Raw genomic sequence first — 19,223 nt, forward strand, 5'->3', positions numbered from 1 at the left:
TCTACCATTGAAACTCTATGGAGCTCGAAATTCCTGGGACTTCTAGTGTTAAAGAAAAAAAATAAAAATAAAATGCACTCCCTCTCCATGGCTTGTATGCACGCTCACCACGGAATACTCAATTAGGGCCATTTCACACTGGCTTTTCGTCTGATCCGCTCTCCAGTACGCTCTCCAGTACAGTGTGATACAGCACAATGGCAGCGTGGCAACATCTGAGTCACATGACAGCATGTGACTGGAGCTTTACTCTATCACACTGTACTGGATGCGCCGGATCTGGTAATCCGGTGAAAAGCTGGATGTCTGACATGGCCCTTACTTTTTATTTAGTATGTTCAAGTGCGTTTTTAAAGTTTGCTCAACATTTAGACAAACCTGTGAAACACTTGGAGTATAGTCAAGTCAGGTGAGACCAAAATGTTTCTCTTTGAATGCTATAATAAGCCCCATGTTTGGAGGCCAAAAGGCACTGCCCCAAAAAATATCGCTTTGGAGGTGGAAATGTCATGGTGTGGGCTGTTTTTCAGCATACAGCACTAGCACACTACAGGTCATTAAAGGAAGGATGAATGGACAAATAAACGGATCCTAAAGCTGCTCGAATGTCCGAGCCGCTCACCTGATCTTAATCCAACAGAAAATTTATGGCCAGAACTAAAGCTCAGAATTCATAGGAGAATTCATAGGAGCCCATGGAACCTTCGGGCTTTAAAGAGTGTTTGTTTACTCGGGTGTGAATTTGGCCCATTCTTACACACACAAGCAATGTATGCAACTAGATTTTCCATACAGGAGGGATCTTGAAGCTTTTGTACGATGTAGTGAATACATTTCAGTAAGCCTGATGCTTCCCTGCCCTGTAGATTTTCATTATCACACACAGCCTAATTTATGAACATCTGTGGCTTAATTTCTGTGCCTTTTGTGTATTGTTTGGGTTGTTACTGATATATCTGGTGAGAAATTTGTTAATAGCGCCTTTAGAAATATATGTACTTAGAAAAATGGTGACCTGTTAAATACTTTCACCCGCTGTATACATTTAATTGTTTAAAGTCCAATGTCTTTCATTACAGAGAACGCAAACAGAAGACAAACATAACCTTTCATGAAAATGGAACAGTGTCATTTGTGGAAATGAGAACCTTTCATTTTGATCCTGAAAGGTCTGCTGGATCTGAAGATGACTATATTGTGGTGCCAAATATTCTCGTTATGGTAATTTATGCCGAGCTTTCAGTTCACTTTACTTCAGTAAACTGTACATCTGAATACTGTAGAATTGAAGTATACTACAGTACACCTTTTTGGGGGGTTTGTCAGTTCTCTGTGAAAAGACCATTCCCTCCTTTTTATAAATTTCTCCAATAGTAGAGCTCTCTTGAGGCCGCCGAAGTCACACTTGTGTATGAAAAATCGGCCCGATTCTCATGCCGGAGAGTAAGACCCCCCCCCCCCCTCACTTTTCATCAGTGTGCTGTTTTGTTTTTTTTTTTTAAATTTTTTTCCTCAGCAGCAATTACTATTTACAATCATGTGCAGGTGCATTTAGAGTGTTCTCTGCTACATGATAGAATTGTATTTAGAAAAACGGATGTCACTAGGATCGGACCTGCCTCATTGATTTAACATTGGTTCGAGTGCAATCTAAGATTTTCTCACATTACACTCGCACGAGTCAATCGCAAGTGTGACTCTGGCCTGCAGTGCTGATTGCAGGTTGCACAAAACTCTAGCATTAGTGTAAACTTTTTATCAAGTCGTCTGTTTCCAAAAGCTATGATGTCCTCAATTATTTGGACAAGTAATTTTTTTTTTTTTTGTTTTCTTCTCCTTCTGTAGGTAGCTTCACTAATGGCAAGAGATATGTCCTCTCTGTCAAAATTTATGCTGAATAGTGCATTTGTAATATACAGCCAACAGCCATTCATGAACCGTACTGTGAAGGACGTATTGTGGGGCTACAGTGACCCATTCCTGGATTTCATAAATACGATCATGCCTGATGCCTTGCCATTTAAGGGGAAGTTTGGCTTGTTTGCAGATGTAAGTATATATATTATTTTTTGCTCAAAGATGTAGAACTTTGAAGGTGTGGGTTGTCATGCCAGCCTTGATGAAGGGGTGTAAGAGGTGCATGGTTAATTGAGGCTGTGGGGACCTGCCCCAGCTCTGTTCATTTTGGCATATGTGTCAACATGATTTAAAAAAAAACAAAAAAAACAAAGGCAAAAGTTGCAATTTTTTGCACTTCCACATTGCACAAAGTTTGCAACTTTCCAAAGCTAAGTGCATCTTGTGATTGAGAACACTGACACAGCGTCCATCCTGATTTACTTTGTGAACTGCTGTCTACTCATGCCTGACACTGATCTATGTAATCACTGCAGGGCAGGGGGAGCCTACAGGACCTGCACAGTGGTTTTACATCCTAAACAGCTAAAGGACCTTCCACTCAATTAGCTCAAGGGGGACTATCAGGTCATGCGATCAGTCACGTGTCTGGAAGGAGCTTCAAAGTCTGTGTGTAAAAATATATATGTGGGTTTAGATAGATATGCATGTAGCTGAGTGGTCTGTATGTGTGCACTGCAGAGAAGACATGTAGCATTACTGCAAGTACATTATGTATGTAATATACAGAGGGTGGAATAAGAAATATTGAGCATGCAACCAATTTTCTAACTTAATATATTTCTAAAGGTGCTATTGACATGAATTTCTCACCAGATGTCTAACAACTCTTCCAATCCACACAGATGCAGAAATCAAACCATAGGCTTCAAAAAAATGTAGTAATTGTGTAATAATGAGAAATTACACAGGGAAAAGGTATTGAACATGCTTATTGAAATTTATTTAATACTTCGTACAAAAGCTTTTGTTGCTGATGACTGCTTCCTGTATGGAGAAACTAGTCACTTGTATTGCTCAGGTGTGATTCTTGGCCCATTCTTCCACACACACTCTTCAAATCTTGAAAGTTCCGTGGGCTCCTTTTTGAACTATGAGCTAAATTTGGTTTCTTCAGTTTAAAACTCTTCTGTAACCGAAGCCATCAGTCTATTTTACATCAATACAGGCTTAAAACAGCTCAATGGTTTTACCAATTGTGTGGCACCTTGGTAATGACACCATAAGGGTATGTGTGCGTATTACATGCAGTTATGCTGCGTTCTGCACCGCAGCGTAACTGCATGCGTCCTGCATCCCCTGCACAATCTATGGAGATTGTGCAGGGGCCGTGCGCACGTGGCATGTTAGAACGCAGCGATTCGGCTGCTTGCCGAATCGCTGCGTTCTAAGAAGTGACATGTCACTTATTTTGTGCGTTCTGCATGCTGTCTATAGGGAGAGGCAGCATGCAGAGCGCACGAATCTGCCGGCACCATGCGCTTCAGAACGCAGCTTTGCTCTGAAGCGCACATTTTCGGTGCGGTGCAGAGCGCACACGTGCGCACATAGCCTTATGTGTCATCACCATAAGTTGAACCAGCTGATCTTTGTTTTAATAAGTGGAAAGATTTCTTTCTAATCGAGATTTCAACTGGTGTCATGACCTTCCATGGTTTTTTGCACCTTTCTACATGTGTTCAGTACTTTTTTCCCTGTGTTGTTTTTCATTATTACAAATCACTAAATGTATGCCTTCTGCGGCCCCACCCATCCCCCCTTTCTCTTGGGGTGTGTTTTGGTCTAAAATACGATAACATTGCTTTGATTTTTCTTTTCCCTTTTCCGCAGTTCAACAATTCAAACACTGGTGTTTTTACAGTGAATACTGGTGTAGACGATATCAGCAAGGTCCAAATGGTGGATACATGGAATGGACTCAAAGAGGTAACAAAATACGCTCTAGTCTGTACTGTACATATTGACTGACTTATTGATTTTCACGTACACTAACTTTCTGAACCGCATGTAACGCCAATATACTACAGCATCATGTAGTGCTTCATTTACATCAGATCAGTCCCAAATGAGGTTCAAGCTCTAATTTTTCCATCAGGCATAAACTAAAATGTATTGTTTGACCTCAGTTTATAAAATGTAGTCAGGTCCAATAGTTTGTAAAATTTTAATTTAGTTACTGTACCATCCATGGTTTAACATGATTTATTCTGTTTGATTTTAGGTTGCTTTCTGGAATTCTGAGGAGGCCAATATGATCAATGGAACTGCTGGTCAGATGTGGCCGCCCTTTCGAACGCCGTCCCAGCCATTAGAATTTTACAGTCCAGATGCTTGTAGGTAAGGGAGAGCATTGCTTGTGTATAGAGAGGAAAATGCTTTTGCAGCGTTTGCTTTATTATCCATTTCTGACGATGATATCCGGCCTTAAGGCGGCTAATTTATCAACTGTGACCTCTAAATGGACATCTCAATGTTAGTGTGAAGGCTAGCTGTGCGCAGCGTTAGATTACTTTCACAAGTGGAAGATTTGAGTAGAGTCTGTTTATAATAAAAAAAAAATCCATTTTGTGGTTTATTTCAGCGCTAATATAATAGCCGCATTAAACATAATGTGTCCCAGAAGTGACCCCTAGACGAGAATATTTGATTTCTTAACTTGCTGTCAAAATCAAGATTTGGGTTCACCAGTCTGTAACTTGCCGAGTTATGGCCTTTCTCACGGTTTCACATTGCTGCTGAAAGGGCAGACTGTGCAGTTGCATCAGTCGCTCAGAACGACAATTGCAGTTGGCTGGATATGCAGTTGTGAAAGTTGACTTCTGATAGCGGTGGTTATATTGTGCTATAGGTGAAAGATTTTGTATAGCTCATATTTATTTTGAATGCATAACAGATCCATGACGTTGGTGTACGAAAAAGAGGCATCCTTCCGCGGTATACCGACTTACCGATACAGCGCTCCAGATTATCTGTTTGCAAATGGAACGGACTATCCCCCAAATGAAGGATTCTGCCCATGTCTTGCGTCTGGAGTGATGAACGTTAGTTCCTGCCGGTTTAGTATGTATATTCATTAATTTCTCATTCAAATTTTAGATTATTAATGTATTATATATTATATTTTAGATTATATTATATTTTATATTAGATTATATTTATTTTTTTGCATTTACAATTTTTCTTGCATTACAAATTTGTTTTTTTTTCTTCCCTCCTTTTTATCAATCTTTAAAAAAAAAAACAACCCAAAAAACGAAAAAAGTCATAAGGAAGGGGGGAGTCTTATCATAAGCATCAGGCAAACTTCATCACTTAGTCTTTCCTGAAATGCACATTGCCTTTTTAAAGCTCCACCTTCACATGACTGCGTACAGTTTTATTTTCTCAGATTTTCTTATGAAGCAGCCAGGAGATACTCTGTAGAATAGTCTGAGTGTGATACTGCTAACACTGCTTCTAGGGAAGAATACGCCTGGAAGTAGCACCATATGGCGGCATGTGCAGTGCTCACAGATAAAGAAATGTTCTTAACTGGGCGAAAGGTCGTCCTCACAGACATGCTCCACTGCTGTCAGATAAGCTGTTGCTGGACACTGACCGCTAACAGGACATGAACCAGGCACTGTCCTCCTGGAAGTTAATGTTTACCATATTGGTATCTATCTCTAATAGTTTTCCACTTTGTGTGGGTCAGTAAATCTTATATTGAGAAATTGACTGTGTGAAGATCGCCACATTTCCTTTTTGCGTGTAATAATGACTACTTTTTTTTTTTATTTATTTTTTTTTATTTTTCTCTTCTCCCAGATGCTCCTATGTTCCTGTCGTTTCCCCATTTTTACAATGCTGATCCAGGATTTGTGGAAGCTGTGAGCGGTTTACATCCTAGTGAAAAGTTGCACTCCCTCTTCTTAGACCTTCATCCTGTAAGTGTGCCCGTCTTGAAGTGTCCTCTCCAGAGACCGGTCTCCACTCCCCCATAGACATGCATGTTCACATTAGTCAGGCTGCCCTGTTAGTTCCTTGTGGCCAATTCTACTTCATTTGTCCACCAGACGTTTATGTCAGGATTATGACCAACTGTACGTCTCCCTTGTTTAGGTTAGTCAATAGTATACCCAAGTTTCTTAAGTGACAGGTTATCTTTTGCTGCCCGATCCACAGACCGCATGCATCAGACACCGGCGACCGGGTTTCAGCCAGTTAGATTTTACTCTGAAATGCTGCAACATTTCAGAGTCAAACATATTCGAAAAGCTTCCAGAAGACTCGTGAGACAGGTGAGGTCCGGCGGCTTTCCTCTGCACTCTTCCCCTGAGATAACAGCTCTCTCCCTATATTTGCATGAAGAGACCCATCACCTCAAAGGTGGAGTGCAGAGGAAAGCCGTGGAGAATCTACCTGTACAGGGTAGTCCCTTCTGGCTTTGAACGTAATTTTTTTTTTTTTTCCTTCTCTGAAATGCTATGGATTGGCTGGCATGTGTTGGGTTTCCCTTTTAATGTTCACATAAAATATAGTAAACATTATGACTACAACTTCTACAATATGGGTAGAAGTCACCTACTGCTTCTATCACTGGAACAAATCATTACGTTACCTTGCTGGCTTGTATAAGCACTTCTCCCTAGTGAGATTTGCTGTAAGCGGCTCGTAGGATTAAGGTTCTGTGGCAGGGAAATGGTGTAATCTCCAGGCACCACATTATTCTGCTGTTCCTTCGAGGGTTTTTTATGTTTGAGACAATAGAAACATTATATTGTATGCAGTGCGGCATTGAGAACTGCAGCCTCTGTTGGCGAAGGGGATTCCGCAGTAGTAAATAGGATCCATTCAGAACATCTGGAAATGCTCTCTGAGAACGCAGTGGCACAAGCAAAGTTTTCTAGGTGGAGTAAATCTCGGGGGACAACTGAGAGTCTCTGTGGCTTAGTCAAAGAACTGTTTCTTCCATTTCTGAATGGTAAAGCGGTCTGGGGAAAAATGTCGTAGGATGGGTTTGCATAATGCATTGCTTTACTGAACGGTATCGTGAGCTGCAGCTAGGAGAGCATAAAGATTTTCTACAGGGCTGAGAGATTTCGTAGACTGTATAAACTTGTGTTTAGGACCAAGGTCTCACGGAAGGCAAAAGAGCGCATATATTTAGGTTATACATTTTTATTTTTTTCAATCTGCAGCATCGACTGCTGCTGCCACTGGTCCTTGTAATGATTCCACCACTGACAGTGTCTATAGTGTGTGACCGCTGCAGCCAATCGTGGGCTCAGTGATCATGTGGTATAGTCTACACACAATCACTGAAATCTGTGACTGCGATAGTCCCTTGCTGCAGTTATGACGTTACCACTTCAGCCATGTCACGAGAGACCAAGGGTAGAGGCTGTGATTAGTAAAGCTAATTTTAGTTTATTTAAACTGGACAAACCCGGTAAACTGAACCTAGTTGCTGGTTTTTAAATCTTCTTCTTTTTTTTTTTTTATTTTTTTTTTATTTTTTTTTTACCATGTTCACTTTATGGCAAAGCTAACCTGGCAATATGAATCCTGAGGCCAATACGAGCACAGTTGATATTTCCTTACTCGTACTGACCTGGAGAATATCACTGGCAGGTTTGTTTTACCATTATAGTGAACGTGGTAAATAAAAAAAGAACCATAATATGCAAATTGCCTCTTCAGAGAGGAAGAGGACTTGAACTCAAGTGCCACCTATTGGAAGTAGCAATACTAAAGCGGGCTTTACACGCTGTGATCTCGCTAGCGAGATCGCAAGCGATTGTACCCGCCCCCGTCGGTTGTGCGACACGGGCAAATCGCTGCCCGTTGCGCACAACCTCGCTTACCCCCGTCATACGTACTTACCTGTCCGGCGACGTCGCTCTGGCTGGCGATCCGCCTCCTTTCTAAGGGGGCGGGTCGTGCGGCGTCACACGGCAGCCGTCCAATAGAAGCGGAGGGGCGGAGATGAGCAGGACGTAACATTCCGCCCACTTCCTTCCGCATTGCCGGTGGAGGCATGTAAGGAGTTGTTCGTCGCTCCTGCGGTGTCAAACACAGCGATGTGTACTGCCGCAGGAACGAGTAACAACATCGCTAATGAGAGGTAAATTATTTTTTGTTTTGACGACCTCTCCGCGGCAAACTATTTTTGCCGTTTTTGCTATCGTTTTAGGTTGCACATAACTGTTACACGCTACGATATCGTTAATGATGCCGGATGTGCGTCACAAACTATGTGACCCTGACGATAATTCATTAACGATATCAAATTGCATTCTGGCATGCCAGACCTGGTGTCGCTCTCATAAGGATAAAACTTCCCCTTCAGTTTCCAAGAAATGTGTGTTTGGTTTTTTGTTTTTTTTGGGGTGGGGATTTGTGGCTAAGATTTATTTATTTTTTTTTTTTTTTTGCAGTCGGAGCTGACACTTTTACTGATTTATCATTTTTGAGTAGACATTATGTTTTGATCACCTTTTTATCGCAATGTCGTGGCAGCTAAAAACAAAAACCAAACCCCCACAATTCTGGCTTTTTTTTTTTTTTAATTTATTTTATTCTTCTTGTAGTTTTACAATCACATTTATTTTGTATTTTGCAAGATCGGATATGTCTAAAAGCAGTGATACTGATTGTTATATCCTCCAATGGTGCAATAGTGATTTTTTTTTTAATTTTTTTTTTAATTATAAAAATGTTTTGGTTTTTTTTTTAAAAAAGTCTATAGATTTTATATATTTTGTACTTTGGGTTCACCCAAACAATTTTTCGTCTTTTCCATGACAAGTCATACTTTTATTTATCAAATGAGTAGCATAATGAGTACAAAATATAGTATAGTCATTGACTAGGTTAGAAGTAATAATTTTTACTTGAAATAATAATTTTCTACTTCAAGCTTTGCTTTCGTCAAAGAGAGAGATCCCTTTTGAATCAATTGTAGCTTTGCAGACCTTTGGCATTCTAGCTGTTAATTTGCTGCCGTAATCTGGAGATATTTCACCCCATGCTTCCAGAAGCCCCTCACACAAGTTGCTTTTGCTTGATGGGCACTTGTTGCGTACCATACGGTCAAGCTGCTCCAACAGTTCAATAGGGTTGAGATCTGGTGACTAGGCTGGCCACTCCAATACAGATAGAATACCAGCTGCCTTCTTCCCTAAATAGTTCATGCATAATTTGGAGGTGTGCTTTGGGTCATTGTCCTGTTGTAGGATGAAACTGGCTCCAATCAAGTGCTGTCCACAGGGTATGGCATTGCAAAATGAAGTGATAGCGTTCCTGATTCAAAATCCCTTTTACCTTGTACAAATCTTCCTCTTTACCAGCACCAAAGAAACCCCAGACCATCACATTACCTCCACCATGCTTGACAGATGGCGTCAGGCACACTTCCAGCATCTTTTAAGTTGTTCTGCATCTCACAAATGTTTTTGTGATCCAGACACCTCAAACTTTGATTCGTCTGTCCATAACACTTTTTTTTTTTTTTTTCCAATCTTCCTCTGTCCAATGTCTGTATTCTTTTACACATATTAATCCTTTCCTTTTATTAGCCAGTCTCAGATATGGCTTTTTCTTTATCACTCTGCCCTGAAGGCCAACATCCCTAAGTCTCTTCTTCACTGTAGACGTTGATACTGGCGTTTTGCGGGTACTATTTAATGAAGCTGACAGTTGAAAACCTGTGAGGCGTCATTTCTCAAAATAGAGACTGTAATGTACTTGTCTTGTTGCTCAGTTGTGCAGCGGAGCCTCCCACTTCTCTTACTACTCTGGTTAGAGCCTGTTTGTGCTCTCCTCTGAAGGGAGTAGTACACACCGTTGTAGGAAATCTTCATTTTCTTGGCAATTTCTCACATTGAATATCGTTAATTTCTAAGAAAATGAATAGACTGTCCAGTTTCACATGAAAGTTCTTTCTGGACATTTTGAGAGTTTAATGGAATCTACAAATGTAATGCTTCAGATTCTCAACTAGCTCAAAGGAAGGTTAGTTTTATAGCTTCTCTAATCAAAAAAACTGTTTTCAGCTATGCTAACATACTGGCACAAGGGTTTTCAAGGTATTTCTAAACATCCATTAGCCTTCTAACAGCAAACACAGTGTACCATTACAACACTGGAGGTTGTTGGAAATGGGCCTCTATACACCTATGTAGATATTTCATTAAAAAACGATGTTTGAAGCTAGAATAGTCATTTACCTCATTAACAATGTATAGTGTATTGCCGTTTAATTTTAGCTTCATTAAAAAAACTGCTTTTCTTTCAAAAATAAGGAAATATCTAAGGGCCCTAAACTTTTGAAATGTATGTGTATTCCCCCCCCCCTTCTGTTCGCCATAAGGAACTTAAAGCTGCTATTGTCTGACCACTTGAGCTATATAGAGCAGGGCATCAGCACCACTCTGCATAACAGGAATTTTGATCCCCCTATGAATGTCGACTTGCACCATCGACACGTGTTAGAGTAGGATTTATCAGGTTTTTAAATCGGCCATCATGTGAGGAGAAAGATGCGTGCAAGGTAGGGACAGGACATATGACATAAATATACGTGATATGCTTTTTTCCTTTGCAAAATAACCCCTTCACGACATGTGATATTGCGAGGCAAATGATCAAAGACCCAAAATCTGCAACCTTACAACGCTCTAAACTATAACAGTCTGGGCAGACGTTTGCATGTTTTAAGCATCCTCTATTCCATAGTACAAGGATTTCATAATGCCGAAACATGCAAAGTAATTTAGATAAAGAGCTTTTAAAGCCATAAATTCATTAGGCTTTGCTATCGTATAATGATAAATGGCAAACCTAGACTGTGTTTTGCTAATCTGTGTCAAATATTACCTTCTGTTTTTTATTTGTTTATTTTCTTGCTTTTACTATGCCATTAAACTTTGGTACTGCATGTAATAAAACAGTAAATCATAGGGCATTATAATTAAAGTGTTTTACATAATTTTTTTTTTTAGACTTTCAATTAGTATAGAGTCACGTTGTCGTTTTTGTATGTGTACACATACATACATACATACTCACGTGTGTGTGTGTGTGTGTGTGTGTGTGTGTGTGTGTGTGTGTGTATACATACATACAGTGTATGTGTGTGTGGATAGAGAGAGATATATAGATATATAAGATATATATCTCTCTCTATATATATATATATATATATATATATATATATATATATATCTATATCTATAGAGAGATATATCTGTGTATAAATATATAATCCACAGTGTGTGAGATAATATATACCGTATATATTCCTCACACATACACTGTGTAGATAGATCTGTCTCTGTCTCTCTCTGTCTCTCTCTCTCTCTCTCTCTCTCTCTCTCTCTGTCGCTCTGTCTCTCTCTCTCTCTGTCGCTCTGTCTCTGTCTCTGTCTGTCCGTGTCTCTGTCCGTGTCTCTGTCCGTGTCTCTGTCCGTGTCTCTGTCCGTGTCTCTGTCCGTGTCTCTGTCCGTGTCTCTGTCCGTGTCTGTCTGTCTCTCTTTCATTAGTACACACACTGTATATATACACAGTGTATGTATAAGAGGTTATAATGGATAAAGATAAAAAAAAAAATATTTGTAGACTCTGCCAGCAGGCTTTCACCACCTCTAAACTGTGTGTGTGTGTGTGTGTTTTCTCTCCTTTCCTTGTTCAGTTCCTGAAAATAAATTGGTTGTTCTCACTTTAAACGGTTGAAGAAAAAAAAAACCCATTATGTGTATCCAACACGCTTTTGAGATAGGTACATGATTAGATATAGATATATAGATGGAGATTTTAGAAAATCAACGTGGAATGGAGAATTCAGGTATTGTAATTAAAATCCAAAATTTATTGCAAATGGATTAAAAAAAGCTTGAGACCATGAAGAAGGCAGCATATGGTCTCCGCCGAAACGCGTAGTCTGTTCAGCGTGATGTCTGCACCTTGCTATTGAACTCTGGAAACTTTTTTTTTTTTTTTTTTTAATCCATTTGCAATAAATTTTGGATTTTAATTACAATACCTGAAGTCTCCATTCCTGCTGGACCTTCCCACGTTGATTTTCTACATTGTTGGCTTTGTTTCCAGTCCTGGTCCGTGCAACACAGAGAAAGCAGGTATATATTATCCAGAGTTATCCAGTAACCAATATGTCCTCCCTTTTCCATAAGTCAGAAGCCTTTTATCCATGGAGTCTGTCCGTTTCTTAGGCTGTGGTTGATGCTGCCCAAAAAGATGATTATCAAAGCCTCCCAGACACTGCTCAAAGAAGTGTACTTTTTTTTTTTTTTTTTTTTTTCCCTCCCAGCATAAATCTGGTGTTTCAAGAAGGACCCTCAAGGATTTAGGTCAGATGAGGAAGAGACTGTCATTGTCAATGGCTTGTTCGGTCAAGAATGACAAGTCTGTAGTTTTTGTGACAGCAGACTTCATGAATCCTCATATTGCGCACGCTGTGAGGATTCTCAGGTGTCTTAATCAGCAATGGCAGTCACACGTATAGTTGGACTGATCCAGTCACTGGTCATGAGTCCATAAACTCACTTCAGATATCTCTTGGCCCAGTCTTGACAATTCAACTTGTCTTGCTCAATGGTGGTTGGGTTTCCTCTTCCTTGCTGATATTGCCGTGCACCTTGTACTTCTGGGCACTCTAGGGAAATGGCAGTTCTGAAATATGTTGGCACTGGGGGACAATGGACTTCTGGTCACTTTTTTTTTTTTTTTTTTCTTCCCCGATTCTTCTCAAATCTCTGGCAGTTTGTGCCCCAACTCAATTTTTGCAAACCTGTTTACAAATTGTTTTGCTGGTTCTCTGATCTCTCCCAATATCTTAAAATGTTTTTTACTTTTTGATTCATGTCTCAGTAAGATTTATCTGATTCTTAGCAATTTAAAGAATTTTTAAATATTTTGTTTTTGGCCCATTTTGTCTGAGGAAATCAAGCTGCTTAATTATGCACACCCTGATTTAAGGCTATGTGCCCACGGAACGTGTCCTGCGGATATATCCGCAGGACATTCTGCAGGAGCTCCCAGAAAACCGCAGCACAACTGTCTGTTTTGTCCTGCGGATATGCTGCGGGCATTCTGAATTGAGGATAAAGTACCATGGCTTCAGCAGTGCGTCCTTAATGCAGAATGAATGATCGGGGAGTTCATACTTTCCTCCATCACGCAGCACTTCACTTTCCGGCCGTGTCTATCCTCTTGCTTCCTGCTCCTGGCTCCACCGCGCTCCTCTGCACCAGAGGAAGTGACACCGGTGTCTCCTATCAAGGCAGGTAAGTATAGGATCGTGCAGAAAAATCCGCAGAAATAATTGACATGCTACAGATTTTTACGCAGGGAAACCCGCACTATTTCTGCTGCTGATAAAACCGCAGCATGGGCACACCACTTCCAAAATTTCATAGAAATGGCTGGGTACTCTCTGTACTGCAGATTTTTGAGATCCGTGGAATTTCCGCAAAAAATCGCGGCAAATTTCGCAAATTTTCCGCAGCATGGGCACATAGCCTAAGGGTGATGTATCCTTAGGCCACACCCTCCATTATAGAAATATACGTCACCTGATATATTTTATTATAAGATTGCACCAGTTAATCCATGGAGCTTCACTTGTGAAAAGGGGTTTACATAATAGAAACAAGTACAATAATCAACAATACAAGGCACAGACTGGTACAGGAGGAGAGGACCCTGCCTGCAACGGTTCAAAGTCTACAGGAGATGAGTGAGAATACAGTAGGTGGGGGCAGAGCTGGTCATGCAGCAGTATAGTGGAATGAGGGTTACTCCAAGTTGTAGGATTATTGGAAAAGGTAGATATTCAGTTTCCTCTTTGAAAGTTTCCACAGTAGGCAAGAGTCTGATATGTTGAGGTAGGGATTTCGAGTGTGGGTGATGCACGGGAGAAATCTTCTGTGATTGTGGGAAGATGAAATGAGATGGGAGGTGATAAGGAGATCTTGTGAGGATCGGAGGTTACGTGCCAGTAGGTACCGGGAGACTAGGTCACAGATCTATGGAGGAGAAAGGTTGTGGATGACTTGTATGTCATGGTTTTCAACTGTAGTCTTTGGGCAATGGGAAGGTATTGGCAGAGAGGAGAGGCCAGGGAATAGTGAGGGCACAGGTGGATTAGCTGAGCAGCAGAGTCTAGGCTGGATTAGAGCAGTGCTAGAAGGGAGGCTACAGAGTGGAGGTTGCAATAGTTGAGGTGGGAGATGAGGGCATGCACTAGTTTTTGCCAAATCTTGAATAAGGAATGTATGTGGTGGTGGTGGCGGCGGTGGCATTGTCAGATTCTGGTTGGTAAGGCAGTCATATCTGTGTATCGTCAGCAGAGATGATACTGAAAGCCGTAGGCCACTGAGCTGTCCCAGGCCAAAGGTGTAGATGGAGAACCGTAGAGGTCCTAGAATGGAACGTTGGAAGACCAATAGATGGGGGTTGAGAGGAGATTGTGGGAGACACTGAATGTCTGGTCTGTTAGGTATGAAGTCCAATCAGCGTTAAAGTTTATACAGTTTAAAGTTAGAAAATATACCAAAATATTACTTAATCAAAATATTCACTTGCCTAATAATTGTACCCACTGTGTGCAGCAGGGGTCTCAAACTTGGCTGGGTGTATGGGCCACAGTTTGAGGGGGGGAAATTGAATTTGGGGGTGGTTGCATTCTTTGCAGGACAGAGTGACATTTCATTAGTATTATTATTGCATTGCTGTGTATTAGAACAAATGATCAGACCAATGCATTGGTTCAGGTCTACTAAGGAGACTGTTAAATGCAGTAAAAAGGCAGGAAAAAAAATAAAAAAATAGACCTTTTGTTATCACTGCCTTCATAAGTCAGCTCTTTCAAAAGATACAATTTTAATCAGATTTAGTAAACAGCGGAAGGAGGGAAAAAATAAATCAAGATGCCAGAATTGCAGTTTTTTCAGCTGCTGCAACTACAGGAGATAATGTAACAGGCGATCAAAACCTCACATATGTCCTAAAATACCCACAAAACTGTCAAGTTCAGCCACAAAAAGCAAAACCTCATACATATATCCCAATAGGTCACTTTTATGGTAAAATAGACGCTGTAACTAACAAATGCAGAATTTCACTTTTCTTCACTTTGGATGTTTTTTTCCTACTTACATCATATGATATGAATGGTATTATTCAAGACTACAACTTAAGTGTAGGATAAAACAAAATTTCTTTGTCGCTCCATTGGGAGACCCAGACAATTGGGTGTATAGCTTCTGCCTCCGGAGACCACACAAAGTATTACACTTAAAAGTGTAAAGCCCCTCCCCTTCTGCCTATACACCCCCCGTGCCTCACGGGCTCCTCAGTTTTTATGCTTTGTGCGAAGGAGGCTGACATCCACGCATAGCTCCACATCTTAGTCAGCAGCAGCTGCTGACTAGGTCGGATGGAAGAAAAGAGGGCCCATAACTGGGCCCCCCAGCATGCTCCCTTCTCACCCCACTCTGGTCGGCGGTGCTGTTAAGGTTGAGGTACCCATTGCGGGTACATAGGCAGGAGCCACATGCTGTTTTCCTTCCCCATCCCTTAATGGGCTCTGGGTGAAGTGGGATCCTAATCGGTCTCCAGGCACTGGGACCGTGCTCCCTCCGCAGCCCTTGGGGAATCTGCTGGACAGGAGCCGGGTATCGTCAGGGACAAGGCCCTGCTACTGTGAGGTACTCTGTGTCCCCTTGGGGGACCGCGCATGGAGCGCTTGTGCCATACACACTGCAGCACTGCTGGGTGTGTTAGTGCGCCGGGGACTACCGCGCCGACCGCGCTTATTTGCCGGCCGCGCTTATAACTTTAGTCCCCGGCTTTTGCGGCCTAGTATCGCATATTCCCGCCCCCAGGCCTGCCAGTCAGGGGAAGGGCGGGACGCTGCACAGGACGTCAGCGCTGAGGGCTAGAGCATACTTTGTATACTCCTCCCCCCCTCACTCAGCACAGTGGGGCATCAGATTCCCGCACTTTCTAGGGCACGCCCACGGCCCCCTCCTCCCCACAGAACGCCGGCAGCCATTCCTGTCAGCACTTCTGACGCTGGAGAGGAGAGAACACGGCTCTGGGAGGCCCAGGCAGGGAATCTGGTGATCACACAACCGCTTTGAGCGGTCGGTAAGCAGCACCTGTGGTGCTGGCCCCACTGAGTGCCGAAGTATATATGTGTATGTATGTATGTATGTATGTATGTATGTATGTATGTATGTATGTATGTATGTATGTATGTATGTATGTATGTATGTATGTATGTATGTATGTATGTATGTATGTATGTATGTATGTATGTATGTATGTATATATGTATATATATATATATATATATATATATATATATATATATATATATATATATATATATATATATATATATATATATATATATATATATATATATATATATATATATATATATATATATATATATATATATATAATGCTTATATGCTATACATTTACACTGTACGGTCGCACTGTTGATTTTTGGCTATATACCCTACTGGATTGTACTCAGAGGAGACAACAGCATGTCGTCCGCAAAAAGCAAGGGTGCCAAAGCACAGGCTTACTTTGCAACCTGTACCTCATGTGCGGCTATACTACCGGCAGGTTCCACCGATCCTCATTGTGTGCAATGCTCGGCCCCTGTGGCACTTACTCAGCCGGAGCCTCTGCTACTGGTGGCCCAGGTGGAACCACCTGCTACCACTGTCCAGGTGACAGGGACGGAGTTTGCAGTATTTGCTGACAAACTGTCTGAGAGTATGGATAAATGGTCTGCTAAGATACTAGAAGCCTTACAGTCCAGACCGGTGACTCAGGCCCCGGGCACTGTTGAATCATTGACCCCAGGCCCCCCTCAGTTGGAGCAGCAAAGTGCTCCTGGGGTGACCCATAGGTCCCAGGGTGAGGTCTCTGACACGGACCGCAGTCCCAGGCCGCCTAAGCGGGCTCGCTGGGAAATTCCCTCGACTTCATCACACTGTTCAGGGTCTCAGCAGGAGGACTCTCTGGATGATGAAGCGGAGGTAGCAGATCAGGATTCTGATCCTGAGGCCGCTCTCAACCTAGATACACCTGAAGGTGACGCCATAGTGAATGACCTTATAGCGACCATCAATCAGGTGTTGGATATTTCTCCCCCAGCTCCTCCAATTGAGGAGTCAGCTTCTCAGCAGGAGAAATTCCGTTTCAGGTTTCCCAAGCGTACATTGAGTACGTTTCTGGATCACTCTGACTTCAGAGAGGCAGTCCAGAAACACCGAGCTTGTCCAGATAAGCGTTTTTCCAAGCGCCTTAAGGATACACGTTATCCCTTCCCCCCTGACGTTGTCAAGGGCTGGGCTCAGTGTCCCAAGGTGGATCCTCCAGTCTCCAGACTGGCGGCTAGATCCATAGTTGCAGTGGAAGATGGGGCTTCACTCAAAGATGCCACTGACAGACAGATGGAACTATGGTTGAAATCCATCTATGAAGCTATCGGCGCGTCTTTTGCTCCAGCATTCGCAGCCGTATGGGCACTCCAAGCTATCTCAGCTTGTCATGCGCAGATTAATGCAGTCACACGTACGTCTGCTCCGCAAGTGGTGTCCTTAACCTCTCAGGCGTCGGCGTTTGCGTCCTACGCCATTAATGCTGTCCTGGACTCTGCGAGCCGTACGGCGGTAGCATCCGCCAATTCGGTGGCAGTCCGCAGGGCCATGTGGCTACGTGAATGGAAGGCAGACTCTGCTTCCAAAAAGTTCTTGACCGGTTTGCCATTTTCTGGCGACCGCCTGTTTGAGCGATTGGATGAAATCATTAAACAATCCAAGGGAAAGGACTCATCCTTACCCCAGTCCAAACCAAACAGACCTCAACCACGGAAGGTACAATCGAGGTTTCGGTCCTTTCGGTCCGCGGGCAGGTCTCAATTCTCCTCGTCCAAAAGGCCTCAGAAGGATCGGAGGAACTTCGATTCATGGCGGTCTAAGTCACGTCCTAAAAAGACCGCCGGAGGAACCGCTCCCAAAGCGGCCTCCTCATGACTTTCGGCCTCCTCACACCGCATCCTCGGTCGGTGGCAGGCTTTCCCGCTTTTGCGACGCCTGGCTGCCACAGGTAAAAGACTGTTGGGTGAGAGACATTCTGTCTCACGGTTACAGGATAGAGTTCAGCTCTCGTCCTCCGACTCGGTTCTTCAGAACATCTCCGCCCCCCGAGCGAGCCGATGCTCTTCTTCAGGCGGTGTGCACTCTGAAGGCAGAAGGAGTGGTGATCCCTGTTCCTTTTCAGCAACAGGGTCACGGTTTTTACTCCAACTTGTTCGTGGTGCCGAAAAAGGACGGATCCTTCCGTCCTGTTCTGGACCTAAAACTGCTCAACAAACACGTAAAAACCAGACGGTTCCGGATGGAATCGCTCCGCTCCGTCATCGCCTCAATGTCCCAAGGAGATTTCCTAGCATCAATCGACATCAAAGATGCTTATCTCCACGTACCGATTGCTCCAGAGCATCAGCGCTTCCTGCGTTTCGCCATAGGGGACGAACACCTTCAGTTCATGGCACTGCCTTTCGGCCTGGCGACAGCCCCACGGGTCTTCACCAAGGTCATGGCAACAGTAGTAGCAGTTCTGCACTCTCAGGGACACTCGGTGATCCCTTACTTAGACGATCTGCTTGTCAAGGCACCCTCTCAAGTGGCATGCCAACACAGCCTGAACATTGCTCTGGAGACTCTCCAGAGTTTCGGGTGGATCATCAATTTTCCAAAGTCAAATCTGACACCGGCCCAATCACTGACATATCTTGGCATGGAGTTTCATACTCTCTCAGCGATAGTGAAGCTTCCGCTGGACAAACAGCGTTCACTACAGACAGGGGTGCAATCTCTCCTTCAAGGCCAGTCACACCCCTTGAGGCGCCTCATGCACTTCCTAGGGAAGATGGTAGCAGCAATGGAGGCAGTTCCTTTTGCGCAGTTTCATCTGCGTCCACTTCAATGGGACATTCTCCGCAAATGGGACAGGAAGTCGACGTCCCTCGACAGGAACGTCTCCCTTTCTTGGGCAGCCAAGGCTTCCCTTCAGTGGTGGCTTCTTCCCACTTCTCTGTCGAAGGGGAAATCCTTCCTGCCCCCATCCTGGGCTGTGGTCACGACGGAGCCTGTCAGGGTGGGGAGCGGCCTTTCTCCACCACAGGGCTCAGGGTACTTGGACTCAGCCAGAGTCCTCCCTTCAGATCAATGTTCTGGAGATAAGGGCAGTGTATCTTGCCCTAAAGGCGTTCCAGC

At 43.0% G+C, this 19,223-nt stretch overlaps 1 protein-coding gene across 3 annotated transcripts in view; it reads left to right on the forward strand.

Annotated features, from left to right (window-relative positions):
- Nucleotides 1–19,223, forward strand: part of SCARB1 (scavenger receptor class B member 1) — a 124,451-nt gene that overhangs the window by 68,304 nt on the left and 36,924 nt on the right. For all 3 annotated transcript variants that reach the window (XM_075322506.1, XM_075322511.1, XM_075322499.1), the window contains exons 3-8: nucleotides 1,080–1,221; nucleotides 1,846–2,049; nucleotides 3,748–3,843; nucleotides 4,139–4,254; nucleotides 4,811–4,977; nucleotides 5,725–5,843. In XM_075322506.1, the coding sequence (XP_075178621.1) occupies nucleotides 1,080–1,221; nucleotides 1,846–2,049; nucleotides 3,748–3,843; nucleotides 4,139–4,254; nucleotides 4,811–4,977; nucleotides 5,725–5,843 (844 nt within the window). The remainder of the gene's footprint in view (nucleotides 1–1,079; nucleotides 1,222–1,845; nucleotides 2,050–3,747; nucleotides 3,844–4,138; nucleotides 4,255–4,810; nucleotides 4,978–5,724; nucleotides 5,844–19,223) is intronic.

The sequence above is a fragment of the Anomaloglossus baeobatrachus genome, chromosome 1 (genome assembly GCF_048569485.1).
Source record: "Anomaloglossus baeobatrachus isolate aAnoBae1 chromosome 1, aAnoBae1.hap1, whole genome shotgun sequence".
In the NCBI taxonomy this organism is placed as follows: domain Eukaryota; kingdom Metazoa; phylum Chordata; class Amphibia; order Anura; family Aromobatidae; genus Anomaloglossus; species Anomaloglossus baeobatrachus.